This window comes from Heliconius melpomene, chromosome 10 (assembly GCF_056956725.1).
Source record: "Heliconius melpomene rosina isolate 202511_hmr_F chromosome 10, ASM5695672v1, whole genome shotgun sequence".
NCBI lineage: Eukaryota > Metazoa > Arthropoda > Insecta > Lepidoptera > Nymphalidae > Heliconius > Heliconius melpomene.
Genome location: NC_140398.1, coordinates 3,459,206 through 3,475,657, shown reverse-complemented (window position 1 = coordinate 3,475,657; position 16,452 = coordinate 3,459,206). Strand labels below are relative to the sequence as shown.

Below are 16,452 nucleotides of genomic sequence, written 5' to 3'. Positions count from 1 at the left end.
TTTTTATTAGGAATTAGAGTACTATAGTTTTTTTATAGTTTTAAACATTTTATTCCTTTAGTTCTTGTCAATTGGCAACTGTCAAGATACCAAGACAGTGAATGAAAAGCGATAATCGTGTTATTGTGTTGGTGATTTATCATTTCTTTTAGTAAGTGGATAAATTTAAATTTATATTGTTTATAAAAATGTCTCAAGATGAAGAACTCTTTACCACTCAAATGCGTAAAGCGACAAGGAAAATACATAACGTGAGTGACGCCCTGGTAAATGCAAAGTTTGCTATTTGTAAGTATCCATTAATTCGAAAAACTTTTCATTTATAATTTACAATTACTATTTTGATATACATCATAGCAAACGCTCTCGTAGTGTTGGTGAAAATTTTGTTATGCTTGAAACAAATGGACATTACAGAGAAATCAGTTAAGTTAAATAAAAAATAAACAACTGATCACTTTATTTTATTTTTAGCTCTCAGAGATGAAAAAGTATGGGGTGGTGGATTATTTGTATTTTATCACATCTTTGCGTTTTTGGAAGATGCAAACAAAAGATTGAACTTATTGCAATTCAACAAACTTTTTGTCAACAACATTTTATACAGGTATTTATTTATACACAATAACACCTAATCCAGTATAGAATACTTTTTTACTGTTACTTACACACATGTTCGATGAAATGTATTGAATGTAGGTTTAATTACCACTTGGGGGATTAAATAATTTTTATTTCCCATCTCTGGCAAGACTTAAGTCAAAGTTAACTTCTGCCACTCAAGGCAATGTCTTGAATTTAAGTGGAAAACAAAGTATCTTGAGATTAGGATTTCTCTGCCCACTAAGCTTACATACAGGGTATGAATTTGGAATTAAAACAACTGGAAAAAAATCATTTCATTATTTTTACTGAAAGATATATACTATAACAAATAGTATAATTAAATTTACAGAAAGCAAGCTTTTGAGGATGACTTGACACATTATTTAGGAGAAAACTGGCAAAGCTTGCCAAAATCATTAGCATTGGAAAACTATTTGGAACATCTTCAAAATTTAGAAAAAGAAAACCCAAAGCTGTTAATGGCATATGTGTATCACTTGTACTTGGGATTATTGAGTGGTGGACAGATACTAGCCAAGAAAAGGAATGTATTCGGAGAAAGTAAGTTTTTTGAGACATAAAATATCTTGTTTATTAATTTATATTGTAGAATATTTTAGATAAAATATTTCCCAGCACTCAAACTTCTTGAGGAATGGTTTTGAGATCTGCCATTCTATTTAATGTCAAACAATTTTTTCTATGTCTTCTATACAATAATAATATTTTTAGATGATCCACGCAAAGCTACATATGTCGATAAAGTGACTGATTTCTCAGAAGTAGATATTTCTCAATTGAAAAAAGATTTCAGACAAGCAATGAATGAAATAGCTAAAATCATGTCAGAGGATGAGAAAGAAGCATTTATTGAAGAAAGTAATCAAGTATTTTTGATGAATAACCTAATTGTAAATTCAGTTGGTGGCCAAAATCAAGTTGTTTTGGATCTAGTGTTTAAAGTTTCAGCAGTTCTTTTAGTTATAGGTGGTGCAATGTTAGCATATAAGATGTATAAATGAATATAATCAACAGTGTTTACATTTTATCATGTATTTGTTTTAAAATAATTTGCTATAGTATCTTAATAAGTACATATTATGCAAGGTTGATTTTATTTGTCTATATGTAGCACACTTTGACAGTAGTTTTGATTATATATTTAATTACCTTTTATATGTTGACATAAGCATAGATCAGAAGATTATCATATTATATTAGTAAAAAATGTTCCTATAATAGTAGTGTAGGTATTTTTAAAATACAAAGTAGATATGTAGGTGACATTTTCTTGTATTTTTTTCTTTTTCGTTAAGATATTTTCGTCTTACAATAATATTCATAAAATATAATGTTTTACTGTAAAAAATATATATATTTAGTTGTTTTGATTAAAACAGTTTGTCTTATATACCAAATTTATATATTTTGACTGTTTATTTAAGAATTTAAAGGTGAAATTCAATTGAAGTACTTTAATTAAGAAAATATCACAAAAAATATTTATAATAATATATATAGTTTTATTATTTTGCTGTTTGCATTTGTATTGTATACAAAATTCATAATATTGTAATACCATAAATTAATTCAAAACAATTTATAGGCAAAGCATTTGCTTCAGACATTTTTTTTATAGAATATAAAAATATATGAGCCAGTCATGGCGCAGTGGTACAAAGTTCGACTGTAAACGCGATTGTTGTGGGTTCGATCCCCACTCGAGGAAATGAAATATTTATTTATATATTTCCATTTCTTCGCTCTAATCTCAAGACAAAGGGCGGCGTTGAGTTACGCCACTCAACTCGCAATGCTTCTAAAATTCGGTGGAAAGTGGGGCGGCGAAGTCTTAAAAATTAGGTCCCCTCCTACCCTGTTGTGTTTTGGATGGAGCGTGAAATTGATTTTAATTATAAATATAAATGTTTTTAAAAAGCTTTGTTAATAAAAGACTGATTAAATATGAGATTTTATTTTTAACATATCTTGTAGTAATATGTTTCATGATTAACCAAGACAAGACCCTTGTTATTTTAAATGTTTAAGTTTTTAATTAAAACAAAAAATATGGTGTGTCAATTTCATTTTATTAAGGAAAAGTTAATAATATCAAAATAACAGATTTCTAATACATTTAATTTAATGTAACTATACAAGTTAACTAAAAATTATACTATAATAGTATATACACAATTAATTATATATTAACTAAAAGTTGAGACCGGTAGCGTCGGTGGATCCATGGCCATATCAATCAACTCATCAATGTCTTCGGAATTCCAAAACGACAGTTCCAACTGAAAAATATAAATATAATAATAATGTAGGTTATCAAAACGTATGACCCACGTTATTAAAATAATTTAAATTGCAAACTGTTACTGTAGTGATTTTAATCTTCCAATATCCCTATTGGAAGATTAAAATTTGCAATGCCAACAACTTCGAAACATATGGATTACTCTCCATTTACATATTACGATATGATTTGTTATTTAGTATTTCTACTACGAGTTTTAATAAGTTACGTCACTTACAATACTTTCGTTAGAAATTTAAAAATGAAAAACTTAGAGTTCATTAATTTTGCATTTTAAAAGTTCAAAACGTCAACTGTGATAAATATGTGGCAATGAAGAAAGTATGGGATTCACTAAAGATTCCGTATGCACGCTACTGACCGGGTCACGCGCTGCGCAGGGCGCGCACACGAGGGCGGCGGCGCGGCACTCGCAGCGCGGTGAGGCGGGCGCGGCGCAGGGGGGCGGAGTGCGCGCCACGCGACCGCCCGCAACGGTCGCGAACCGCCGCGCCGCACCGCGCTCCCCGCGCTCCAGCGACAGCTTGCTGCCCGCCCAGATGGTGCCTGTGGAGAAGCGACTCACGCGTTAGCTCACTGTTCACTTACGCCCAATGTTAATAACCAATCCTAATCCAAAAATTGCTACCATAGATTGAAATAGACAGAGATGGAGGTAGGCATGCAGGTTAGTGATTGGATAGATATGTCGGACAGTACGAGATAGACGTTAACTGGAGATAGGAGATACATTATTAATATTGGGCGTTAAACTATTAACGAATTAGCGAAAATTATTATATTTTATATAGAAAACGTAATGAATCTGATCGCTGATAGAACACTATAAATATTAGCTTGCTTTTTTAATTCTTAATATTTCTTAGTGAACAATGCACAGGAGTTCAAAAAGCCTAACTTCGGCCACGACCCGTTCCGTACTGTATATTTATGGAATCTGTTTGCTGAAACTCTCAGATTATTATTTTATCGCTACGCCATGATCGTTATGGTTCTAAACCAATTTATAATGTTATTTACCATTAGTCTCCAAAGCTAGTGACGTGCACATGCCCAACTTGTCTTTAGGGAGTCGAACTTGCTTTCTTAGTCCTGCATCACCTACTAGACGCTCGTAGTCTTTATTTGTATATGCTAAAGTGCTGTCCACGCCTGGAAGTATTGTAATTATATTGTTAAAAAGAGTGATTTCTTGAAGTTTTTTCCGCTTGCACCAGGTATATTTCTTCTGCATATTTTTTTATATGCAGAGGAAACATAGTGTTAGGACAGTCCGATCTCCGGGCACCTACCAAACTTTCAAGAAATTACGTTTTAGCGGCTAAACGCAACGACACTGTTTGTCTATCAGAACTGGGATGATAATAAAATAATTTTAAACTAAATTAAAAAAACACTAAACATCACGTATCACGCTCTGGTGCTGAGGCAAAGCGCGGTCATGATTTTCGCCACTTAATGCCTCCAGAATTTGAAAGTGAAGCTAATATTGTTTTTTTTAATCCAAAGAAAAATATCTTAAATTACGTTTTGTATTTTTTAATTTTTGGCAATATAATTTAATATTTTAGTTTTTAGAGCAGATATTTAACATTTATTTTATAATAAACAGACTTACCAAATAGATACTTAGCTACCCTCTTCTTGGATAATGAGAAGTCATCATCCATGAGAATGTGTAGAGTAATAGAGTTCTCCATCAGGTTGTGATAAATGGTTGAATAGTCCAGCTGCAAGAATATTTACATATATTTGAGTTATGGAACGTTTTACCGTGCCCACCCAGCTCCCCCTCCCGACGACGTCGTCTGTCACTCTATTAACGACTTGCTCTATTGTCACACAAAAACACCTCTTAACGTTAGAGAGGACATCTGGTCATTTTTTTAATTATTTATTTCTTGTTTTAAAGCTGAAAAACTTTACTGACCACTGGAGCTTAGACTTCTTCTTCTTCTTCTTCCTCCTGGCATTAATCCCGGCTATTGCCAGGGTCTGCCTTCACTTACACAACCTACTCCACTTTGCACGATCTTTTGCATCCTCGGTGGTTAGACCATTGGCTCTCATGTCCTGCATCACGACATCCAACCAGCGCTTCCTTGGGCGTCCGGGAGGTCGCACCCCAGGGACTGGTATAGCAAGGCACTTGCGTCCGACATAGTTCTTAGGCCGGCGCGTAACGTGGCCAAACCATCTCAAGCGACTCTCTTGGAGCTTATCCGCTACGTCACGGACCCCAAGATTACCTCGAATGAATGTGTTGCGTATGCGGTCAGACCGCGTTACGCCGCATATCTACCTCAGCATCTTCATTTCCGTGACGTGAAGCTCCTGAGTGTGTCGAGATAGTGCTGGCCAACATTCGCTGCCGTATAAAAGAACCGGTCGGACGATGCTCTTGTATATCAGCCCCTTGAGCTTGGGCGGTATTCTGCGGTCGCAGACCACACCAGTGACCTCCCGCCATTTGGCCCAGGCAGCACTTATCCGGCCATGGACATCGTGATCGATGCCTCCAGACTCGTGCATAACGGATCCAAGGTACCTGAACTTCTCCGACTTAACGGCTGGCTCAGGACCTATAAGGATGGTGCTCGAGTCCCGGCTCCCGCAGGCCATGTACTCTGTCTTCGACACATTTAGTTTAAGACCGCCGTTCTCAAGCGTACCCTTCCAGAGGTTCACTTTATGCTCCAGCGTCAGTCGGTTCTCGGCAATGAGTGCTGTGCAGACTGTGTGTATATGTAAGCGTGACAATTGTGGGTGCAATTCCCACGCAAGTGAATTAAATATTTAATACTTTCATTTTTCGCTCTAGTAACGAGCCAAAATGCGAAATTGAATTCTGTCACTTAACACCCCATAGTCTCAAGAATTCGGCGAAAATGAGGAACAGTGTCCTAACACTAGGTTCCCAAGTTCCCTCTGCCCATCCTGCTGTCACACACACAGTATGCGCTTTAAAACAACGGCATACACTCACAGAAGCCCTGGTCTCGCACGCGCTGCACGGCATGAGTATGACAGCGCGCGGCGCGGCGGCGCGCAGCGGCAGCGAGCTCACGGAGCGCAGCGCGCGCAGCGCCTCACCCGGGGACGACTTGTTGCTCGCCTTGTCTGAGGAATATAAGTCAATGAAACGACTATTTCTTATAAAGAATATTCACTAAATAAGAAGATATCCTATTATTTCTATTACCAATTAAGTTATGAGCTATTCCTATTTCTTTTGTTAAATTTACTCCTACATTTACCAAAGGTTGCCTGGAGATTGCTTGAAGCAATACGACCGTCTTTGCATATATCTTGTAAACTTGTTTTTATAATTGTGCGTTATTTTTAAGTTGATTAGGTTAAGTTAATTCATTTTTTCCTTTGCCTACTCCTACTAGAGATACAGCGTAAAACTTAAAAAAAATATTATAGTTTAGTTACCAATTTGGAAAGCCTCAAAGTGTCTTGGTATATCCACGGCGTTGGTGAACAACTTATTGTTTACATAAAGCGATCGAGGCTTGCGGTACAGCCCGCGACCGCCGTACACTACTACTGCGTATCTGTTTAATAAAATGAAAATTATTACTTTTTATAAATAGGGACCATCAAAACATTACGCCACCAAATTTTTTTTAATAGACTAATGGTTCAAATGTCGTCCAATCCAAAATATATAGTTGAAGAAGAAACATTATAAAATTATGTATGTGTTTACAGCTCCGCTTTGTCTTTATACCAGAACGACAAACGAAAAATATTGTATTTATACATCTTACAAGGAAAATCATTTTACAAGTTTTAACAACATCATACCTATTATCTGAGAAACCATTGCCCTGTAACTTGCTGTCCAGAGTGTCCACAAATAGGTCAATATTCTTTACTTTACGTATATTCTTATTACAATTTTGCGCTTCCACTACAAATATTATGTCCATAGACGCTGGTGGATTCTGTAGATGTAGGAATGAGCCCTCTTCGATTATATCACCGTCTGGTGTTGTACATCTGTATAAATTATTAAAAAAAAAAGTGTTAGCCTTAGCGCGCACTGGTGACTTTTGTCACGGTGACAATAAATTTTTTGTCACTGACATGTCACCATACTTTTCGCGACTGCGCGCACTTGCGATGACAGTGACGAAACTTTTTACATTTGATAAAATGGATCTCGAAGAGATGGTTGTCTGTGCACTTATATTAAGAAATAGAAAAAAAAGCAAATGTAGAAAATATTGGCTTTCAACTTTTCATTTGTCATAGAGCAATGGCCTCAACTCAATTTCGTCAATCAGTATTGTCATTGTCTATTTTATTTTCATGAAAACACACGTTTTGCCTTGGTGATGAACTTGACGCCATTCTTAAAATAAAAATTCGGTGCTGCAATGCAACATGCTGTTGTTTCATGTTTATGCGGAAGACGACTAGTATGGAAACCGCAAGGGGGAGGTGACATTTAGTTGCTAATGCGCGCACGGGCATACAAATCTATGGACGCGGTGACAGTTGCGTCACCGGCGTGTTGCCGTCCTCCGCGGACAAAAAGTCACCCAATTGTCACGTATCCAAATGCGCGCACCTTCATTAAGTGTAATGTACACGGTGACAGTGACGCAACAGTCACGGTGACAAAAATCACTAGTGCGCGCTATACCTTATTTGACACTAAAGATGGAAAAGAATTTTTAGAATACGTACAATAAAATAACGTAGCGGGACTGTCTAAGCATCCTAAGCTATTTGTTCTTGCTATGCCAAATTGTTATAAGCTAAAGAGCCAAGACCAACAGTGATAATTTTATACTTTTTTGGTTTTCTTAAAAATACGTAAATAAATCAATAAAAATTAATAATACTTACTGCACACACAAGTCTGGTATATGCGTGGGCACATGCTGGTGGTCGCACAGTTGCCGATACGCGTCTGCCAGCGCGCACGCGTCCACGCCCGATACGCACTCCGCGTGGAACGGTGCGGCCGATATCTATTAATATTTTTATAAATTGTTTAAAAAAACCTGCACTGTGGCTCGGTTAATTCTTAACATTTACACTAGGCCTACCGTCAATCTCGGATACCTATTCCCGGTCAAATTGACTGGTAATTAAAAAAGTTAAGTTTTGCGCTACAGAGTAAAATATTTTATATGGAAATTTAATTTTATACATTAAACGTTAACTCGATTTCGGTAAAATATCATCACATATATGAATGTGTATGAGTGTAAGTGTATATGTGTGTGTATGTACGTGACGTGAAGAGTGGGTTCCTGTACTGAACAATAAATATAGTAAATAAAAAAAAACTAATTAATAATATAAAACAAAAAAAAAACATCCTTACCAACGAGAAACATGGATGCAACGGTGAAACTTTGTTCCTAAAGAATTTGTCACAAACAGTGTTATTTTGTTTCGGTGGTGTTTTGCCCACGGTCACATTTCGTATAGTCCACGCGTGGGCAAGATTTTTTATATCGGTTTCTATTGTATTGTTCGGTAATTGTTTTTCATCGTATTGCTCGTTGTTATAAGTACCGAGAAGGCCGCCGAGACTTGCATAGTACCAACCTAGATAATAAAACGAATATATTAATATTAATAAAGTGAAATGGATACAGCCACAGTTCACAGTGAAACGATGAATATAGGTTCGAATCCATACCAGAGGTTACACAAATTGGGATTGCCCAGTTTGCACTTTTATGTAGCTGGTCTAATAAGACAATATCAGTTTTAGTTATTTAATATCAAATATTTGTTATCTTTTTAGCTTAACCTTTTATTAATCAAGAATAAAATTAGGTTTTTATTTACCTGCGACTTCCAGTTTACACGTTTTGTGCAGCAAGTTGCATTCAATATCTAATCCGTTCTGTCCCTCTATAGATAAAATGTCTGTTCGTCTGTCTACTATTAAATCATCAACTATTGCTGGCAAGTTCAGAGGTAGAGAGCGACCTAGGGATACTTGCTGTAACAAAAAATCTTTTTTAGCTTCACGCTGTATTTCGTATATGTCTATCAGGGTAGACAGAGGGAACCTTGTTTCCTATGCACCATCCAATTTTCTAGACATTGAGTGTTGAGTAGCGGCTTTCGCCTCAACTCAAAGCCGCGCTTTTATCTTGTTGCAGGAATGAATGAAATGAAAAAAAAAATCCTTGAGTGGGAATCGAACCCAAAGTGTTTACATCATCACGACAGCAATATAATATTGGATTAATATATTATACAATTTATTAAATAAATAATTAACCAAATAAATAATTAAATACCTCTTTATATAAATCAATAAATATCAAATTCTTCTTAGTGAGTATGACCAAATCATATCTTCCATCATCATTACTTTCCATTAATACAGTGAAGTTATTTTGCTTGTAGTCTTTAGTTAAGAGGAAAGTCCCAGATTCAGATACCGTGAACACTTGTTTGTCGAACGTTACTAGTGTACCTTGGCCAGTCATCATTGCTATACCTTTTAAAATAAATATTTTACTGTATAATGTTAACAATGTAACAATTAAATTTCAACAAAATAAATTTACTTTAAAAACTTACCACCAAACGGCGGAATAACATTATTTAGATCTAAATACGGTCGTATTTCATAATAATATGCCCATATGGTTCTATTACTTGTCAGCCATTCGTCAATAAAGTCCCTTATAGTTTTATATTCCGATATTTCACTGAAGTCCGGTGTTCGATTAAATGCGTGCCAAGACATTGGTAACTTTTGTTCTAGAATGATCTCTCCTTTGTGAGGATCGAATATGAAGTTCGTTTTGGGTGTGCGATGTCTATAACATAAATAAGTAGATATAAATATTGATATATACATATATGTACAGTAAGAGAACAACAATTTTTTATTTTACTTTATGTAAAAAAATAAAAAAATCTAAAAATGAACAATTGAGATCAAAGGTTTGTTAAAAAAATAAACAATTCGAAAAAATAATAAAAAATATATGTCAACTTTCTATTGTATTCGTAAGGTTCCGGATTATTGGACTTTCCCATTAACCGAAGTGACGAATATTTAGATCATACTGTAATACTTACATTTCCTCATATTGTAGTGCAGTTTTAGCTAAATCAGTTACTTTAGCATACAATATCTCCCACACCCTATCGAGCGCTTCTCCAATTAGGAAGTAGTCGTACCACCATTTTAGACGTTCGTAGGCTTCTTGGTACTATTCAATATTCATAACATAAGATTATTAATAATAATAATAAAAAATCAATAAAATGTATATAATAATGATTAGTATATGCTTTCATAGCGCAGAAGCACAGCGTCTGACTGCAAGCGCGGCGGTTGTGGATTCTATTTCTGTATCCCGCACTTAGTGGGGATAATCAATGTATCATAAAACGAAAATATTTCGTTCAATAAAGTGGGAATTGAACTCACAATCGTCCTATCTATAGTCATACACTGTTTCACGGCATTTATAATATTAGTAGAAATATATACCTTTTCTCTAACATAAACCACTTGTGGAGTCTTCAAAAAGTTACCCCAAGCGTTATTAAATTCATTGTAAAGTTGTTTGAACTCGTCCGTGAATGGTATATACTTTCCTATTTTAGCCCAAATCACATTCCACAGTTTCTTACTGTATTTCCTTATGTTTGTTATAATGTCGTTATTCACTAGATCTTTGTAAATTCTGTAATATTAATTAGTTCGTTTAAGTCAAAACGCATTATGTGATAGAAACATTTTAATTTAGTTTTGAAATGAAGTAATGTTTTTGTTAGTGTATAGTAATAATCTTAGAAATTAAAAAATATATATTACCGGTCCATTTCATGTCCAAAGGTAGACACATAATTAAAGTACGGCGTGTCTGTAAGTTCGTGCGTTCTTTCATGGAAGAAGTCCATTACACCCCTCCATATTGTTACAACGAAAGCTTCAGTGTAATGTAACATTTTGAAAAACAACGGTTCTATAGATTTTAATAGGTCGTGCCAATACTTCCCCAATCTAGACGTAGCATTTACCCAAGTTTCCTCCCAATATTCCAAAAGCTTCATATGCAAATCTCTAACAAAGTTGTCATATTGTAAAATCATCGCTTCCAACTTATCCGAGACTAACTCCATTAAATCCGCTTCTAAAACTTTATTAACCGATTCAAGGAATTTGGCGTACGCCATTTTGATAGAATCTACGACGTAAGTTAGACTTTGTTTGATCGACGAGCTTGTATTTCCCATCATTCCCCACACATCGTTCACGAATCCTGGCAAACTTTCTAAATGATTTCTGATGGCCATTTCATCTAATACATAATAAGTAAATTCGACGATATCTTTAACATAAAAATCATTATGATCGTAGGATTCATTTAAAAATCGCTCAAACTCGTCCAGGTCATCCTTGATAACGTGTAAATCGTTTAAATCGTCTAAGAAATCACGCACTCTCGGCTTAGCGTCACTCCATATATTTCTTAAAGCGAGATGGGCTTCCATTGGCGCTTCTTTTATAATAACTAGCGTATCATTAATTTGTCCGTACAAAATCTTCATAGTGTTAACAGCTTGAGATTTGATTTCTGCGAATATTTCCGGTCGCCATTTAAATGCGCTTGTAAGAAGGCGGGAATGGTTAAGTCGTATGTAGGAGGCCAAGTCGACTGTGGTGACGTCATCGTAGTTGCGCCACGCGTCTACTCTGGCCGACCTAGTGTCTATTATTTTGCCTATCATGTGGTAGGAAATGTCTGAAACATGACAAAATTTTATATAATAAAATGGCTGCGTCTATAGTATCGCATTGGTGCGTGATCGAGTACACCGAATGCGTGGGTACTCATACATGTTGCGTTATTCCTAGCAAAAACATTGATCAGCTTTAATGAGCTTACTTAGTAATGTTTTTATTAATTAAACTGTACAGTAATATTTAATATATTTTAACCAAATCTTTATTAACCAAGTGAGTTCCACCATCACTTACCATCAGAACTATTATAATGTGCAACCACTGCCTTATCAATCATTGATAGCTCCGCAAACACTGTGTCATTCGCGTTAGTCCTTAATACTATGCCTTTAGCTTGGTATTTAGGATAGACTAGAGACCACGTGCCGTTCATTTTGTAGTAATAAGTTTCATTTTCACGCTGAAAAAAATGTTTTTAGTCTCACACTGTATGTCGCATATTCGTTCTCCACTTTCGACAGAATTCAAGTTATTTTGTGTGGAGTGGTGAAACTTTGTCTTGTTACTAAAGGGAGGAAATGAAAATAACTCAGTCCTCTGAGCGGGAATCGAACCCAAAAGCGTCGCGTTTTCGGCCTTTAGACCTCATCAAAAGAACAGTTAAGTATGTTTAAGTTTTTTTAATATTATAATTACTTTGACAAACATGCCTTATTGCGCAAACAGCAAGGCAGAGGCATTTTGCTTTCAGCCGGATTTTGAAACATTGCGTGTTGAGTAGCAGAAATTAACTCATATTATCTTACTAGTAGGGGAAATTAAAATAAAAATTAATTTCAGAAGCGACGATAGAACTGTTTTGGGTTCAATCATCACATTCGGCAGCAGTGGTGGCATCATATTTACAATTAGACGCAGTACCTTAATTTTATAAAAAAATATAATCTTACCTCCCAATTCACAAGACTTTCACTTAAATCAATTAATAACTGATTCCTTCTCAGTTTCTGATAGAACAATGACTTTTGGAATCTATAATAATTAGACAGGTAGTACCATCGACTGTGTATATTTATGTCTGACGTCATGTCTAAGTCTAGATTTGTGGACGGATGGGTGCATTTCAGTGCAAACTTATAATCTCTGACTGGTCCGTTTGAGTTATCTGTTAGTATCGATTTGAGTTTTAAATATTCGTTTTCGTAGTCCGAATATTGTAGTTCTATTGATAGGTTTGACATGACCGCTGGAGTTGTGAGATACTGTCCTTTGAGTGTTACATCCTAGAAAAACGATTTTGTGGAGGAATTTACACTAATACTAATAAGCTTTTTCACAATTCATATGCATGTTAAAATGAGGGAGAAATCAATAAATAAGAAAGCAATTATTATATTTCTACTGATATATAAAACATATTTAATGAAGATGAAACTTGAATTATTAATTTAAGTGTAATTTGAAATATTCATTTATTAAATTCACAATCAATAGCAATAATAATAATATAAAAATAATAATATAAAATTTATATTTAAGATGTCAAAATCTATTTAATATGATTATTATAGTATACAAAATGTATGTTTTAAAAATTACAAAAAAAATCTTAAATACCTTTTTAAACGACGGATGCGACAAACCCAAATAAACATTATGGAAATTCCCACTTTCAGTGACAGGGTTTTCCCATCTTCCTTTTATTTCCGCACTTTTGTTCTCAGCTCTGACGTTCCATAGAATATGCGCGTTGCCGTCTAGTAATGCGTCTTGGAGGTGATAGACTCCGGTTACGCGGAATGTACGTAACGGGTAACGTATGTCCATTATTATTTGCTGGGATTCCGTGTCGGCCTTAAATTTTGTGTAAGATAACATTATTTTTAGTAGCTAAATAAAAACAAACCACGTTGTATTCCGCATAAAGCAGAAAGGCAGAGGGAATCTAGTGTTAAAACACTTTGTTTCCGACTTTTTGTTTAGTATTAGAGACATTGCGAGTTGATTAGTGTCACTTAACGCTTTATCTGATTACCAGTGTAAAGAAATAAAAATAATTAATATTCCCAACTGGAAATTAAACCCACAACAGTCGCGTTAGCGTTAAAGATGTGGAAATTTAACATTATCATTAATTATTCCTTGCAGGTATGGCCTTCGCGATTAACAATAAAATTATAATAACAGAAAGGGAAAATAGATTTAGATTCAAATGATCTATTCCGCTAACTACAAAATATGTGTGCACAAAGAACAAATAAAATAAGTACAAACTCAATTTTAAAGCCAAAACTATATTACCAACAAATTACAAAAAAGGTTTACAATAACTTACCACACTCATATTAGTAACATGAATATCATAATTGATCCATACATCCTCTGCCCAAGTCACTTTACTACCTTGTTTCAGTTCCTTATCGACAGCTTCATATTTATTCTCGAAGGTCCAGGTTCGGTTCCCGTGTATGGCAGTTAGTTTGAGCTGCTTGCCAATATCATAAGTATACATGTCGAGTCGTCCCGTTATATTGGCCATGGTCGCATTGTGGAGATGGAATATTGTTGCTTGTTTGGCGTCCTGTAAGCGAAGGCCTTATTATAATGTTGGTTTATATTGTATACATATGTGTATAAAATGCGTTATATAGGAATCTTGCAATGTAGTAAAGTTAGAAAGTATCAGAATAAGCAATGATTGTGAGTTTCATGTTCCAGATGTTTAAATTGTTTACATTTTTATGTTATTATAAGAAAAAAACTCAGCGGTTAGTTCTGTATGCCAAACACTTAAATTACTTTAAAGGAGAATAAGAATTGGAGAAAATATTCGATTTATACCAAAACGACGGAAAAAATAAGAAAAAATACTTACAATACTACCAATACCATCGTACTCATGTATGTATTTGACTCCAAATGGCGTGTGCACATTTTCCACTTCAATATTCATTGTGGCTAAATCCAAATTCCTATCACTTTTACTCAATACTTTATCAAAGAACACTTCTAAAAATCTTTCACGATCGAAATCAATTGTAGCATTTCCTTTACTTATTTTATCTTGCTCTTCATAAAAATACTCAGTACTAACTAAATGCTGTGTATTTAACGGCACAGAGACTGAAATGGCGCCATATTGTTTGAAATCATTATCTTTCTTTATATAATTGTGTGTTGTGTTAATTGAAGCTGATTTATTTAGCCAGAATAAATCTATTTTGTTGTCTGATTGCGGTTCTGCATTGTTTATCTGTGAGAAAAAAAAGTTTATTATTATTACTTTATTCGTCTATTCGTCTAAGTTAATAAATGTATTTTTTATATTTTTTATAGTTATTAGTATATACTTATATCATTAACTTTAAAAAAATATATTATTTGTAATAATGTTGAAGCACTGATGAATTCCGCCACTCCATACGCAATGTCGTGGAATTGAAAGGGTACATAGGGAACAGAGTGTCTTAGCACTAAGTTTACTGTGTCTACCACGCTATAAGCGGAATACTGTGTGAAGCATAAATATATAAAAAACGTTAAATATACTCACATCAAATATAGATTTCAACCAAGGCAACCTTTGGAATGGAGTCGTCATATTAAAATGTCCATCTGTATGCTTAATGCCACCATAACGCATATCTATTTCACCTATTTGGCAAGATCTTGGGCGATGCATGAATCCTCTGTTTATTGAGAAAAGAAGTCATTTAAATTAATTAGACACATAAAAATTTTAAAGTCACAGGAGTCAAACCTCTGCATCTTGTTGAACCATTGAAGTGTATAAACATTTCTAGGTGTCCCTTTTATTTTTTTGCTTTTTATATATATAATACTGTAGAATTTTTTAAAATATTATTTAAAACTAATTAAAAATCTCGTAATTTTGTTTGAAATTTCTCTCTCATTAAATATAAGAAGAAAAAGTATATTTATAAATATAGTTAATAAATACTTTAATTTCAAATATACTTACTTCACAACATGGTATCCATGTATTAAATCCTTTTGATATGATCCAAGGACAGTAAAGGTAGGTTCATTTTCATAGATTGGAGTACTTAGTGTATAATCTATATGTTTTGAGCCATTTACATCCCATTTATAGGATAATAAATTGTCAATATCTTTGTAAACGGAATTCGAAGTCCAAGTCACTTTGGCGTTACCGTCGAAACTTTCTGCTTGTTGTAACATCTACAAATATTTTTTTTCTGTTATTGTTTTAGTAGTATTGCCACTAGACGTGACAGTAAACGCGACGATTGTCAGATTAATTAATTAAATTTATATTTACATTTCTTCGCTGTGGTGTCTAGCCAAAGCTTCTTGTTGATTTCCGCCACTCAATACGCAATGCCTTCAGAATTCGGCGGAGAGTGGGGAACGAGGTGTCCTAACACGAGATTCTCTCTGCCTACCCTGCTGCGTACGGGATACAGCGTGCTGATATACAGCTGATTTAATCTTAGTTTAAACGTGACAAAGACAACCAATTAATTGTACCTGTCCTTTTAACCCAGCACGTATTTTCGTAACATCTGTACGATACAACGCTTCTAAGGTTTGGCCTGGTTTAGAATCATCTCCCATAAAGCCGTCAATGTATAATGTGTGCACGTCCACATTAGGTTTGGGAAGTATTGCGTTTATTATTAAATTAATACGTTTTTCCATTATTAGGCCGAATGATGCATTTGCACCAATTCTGAAAATAATAGGAAAATTTAATATTGTTTTGTAATTAATAAATTTAATAAGTATTTCTTTGTCAGTTTGAAAGTGAATTACTTTCAAACTACTTTTTAATTCTTATCGTTGTATT

The 16,452-nt window shown here is 34.5% G+C and overlaps 2 protein-coding genes across 2 annotated transcripts in view; one reads left to right on the top strand and one right to left on the bottom strand.

Moving 5' to 3' along the window:
- The first annotated feature begins 65 nt into the window (after positions 1-65).
- On the top strand, positions 66-2,570 carry Ho (Heme oxygenase). The gene is made up of 4 exons (XM_085192127.1): positions 66-288; positions 475-607; positions 956-1,167; positions 1,339-2,570. Exons 1-4 carry the CDS (start codon positions 189-191, stop codon positions 1,626-1,628), a joined length of 735 nt encoding a protein of 244 aa, XP_085048253.1. The 5' UTR covers positions 66-188; the 3' UTR covers positions 1,629-2,570.
- Positions 2,571-2,681: 111 nt separating this feature from the next.
- Positions 2,682-16,452, bottom strand: part of Apoltp (Apolipoprotein lipid transfer particle) — a 45,561-nt gene continuing 31,790 nt past the window's right edge. Inside the window, exons 47-69 of the mRNA XM_085192114.1 lie at positions 16,134-16,335; positions 15,604-15,824; positions 15,175-15,310; positions 14,497-14,874; positions 13,957-14,202; positions 13,239-13,475; positions 12,572-12,904; positions 11,916-12,081; positions 10,749-11,679; positions 10,422-10,617; positions 10,004-10,137; positions 9,497-9,738; positions 9,211-9,413; positions 8,750-8,906; positions 8,277-8,503; positions 7,793-7,917; positions 6,743-6,937; positions 6,368-6,489; positions 5,916-6,049; positions 4,548-4,659; positions 3,950-4,081; positions 3,291-3,475; positions 2,682-2,906 (exon numbers count right to left, since the gene is read on the bottom strand). Coding sequence (XP_085048240.1) covers positions 2,814-2,906; positions 3,291-3,475; positions 3,950-4,081; positions 4,548-4,659; positions 5,916-6,049; positions 6,368-6,489; positions 6,743-6,937; positions 7,793-7,917; positions 8,277-8,503; positions 8,750-8,906; positions 9,211-9,413; positions 9,497-9,738; positions 10,004-10,137; positions 10,422-10,617; positions 10,749-11,679; positions 11,916-12,081; positions 12,572-12,904; positions 13,239-13,475; positions 13,957-14,202; positions 14,497-14,874; positions 15,175-15,310; positions 15,604-15,824; positions 16,134-16,335 — 5,107 coding nt within the window. The 3' untranslated portion in view covers positions 2,682-2,813. The remainder of the gene's footprint in view (positions 2,907-3,290; positions 3,476-3,949; positions 4,082-4,547; positions 4,660-5,915; positions 6,050-6,367; positions 6,490-6,742; positions 6,938-7,792; positions 7,918-8,276; positions 8,504-8,749; positions 8,907-9,210; positions 9,414-9,496; positions 9,739-10,003; positions 10,138-10,421; positions 10,618-10,748; positions 11,680-11,915; positions 12,082-12,571; positions 12,905-13,238; positions 13,476-13,956; positions 14,203-14,496; positions 14,875-15,174; positions 15,311-15,603; positions 15,825-16,133; positions 16,336-16,452) is intronic.

Excerpts from the sequence above, each read along its gene's own strand:
- Ho (XM_085192127.1), top strand. The coding sequence starts at position 189 with ATGTCTCAAGATGAAGAACTCTTTACCACTCAAATGCGTAAAGCGACA. Across the intron at positions 289-474 it reads AAATGCAAAGTTTGCTATTT|CTCTCAGAGATGAAAAAGTA; the intron begins GTAAGTATCCAT and ends TTTTATTTTTAG. Across the intron at positions 1,168-1,338 it reads AAGGAATGTATTCGGAGAAA|ATGATCCACGCAAAGCTACA; the intron begins GTAAGTTTTTTG and ends TAATATTTTTAG.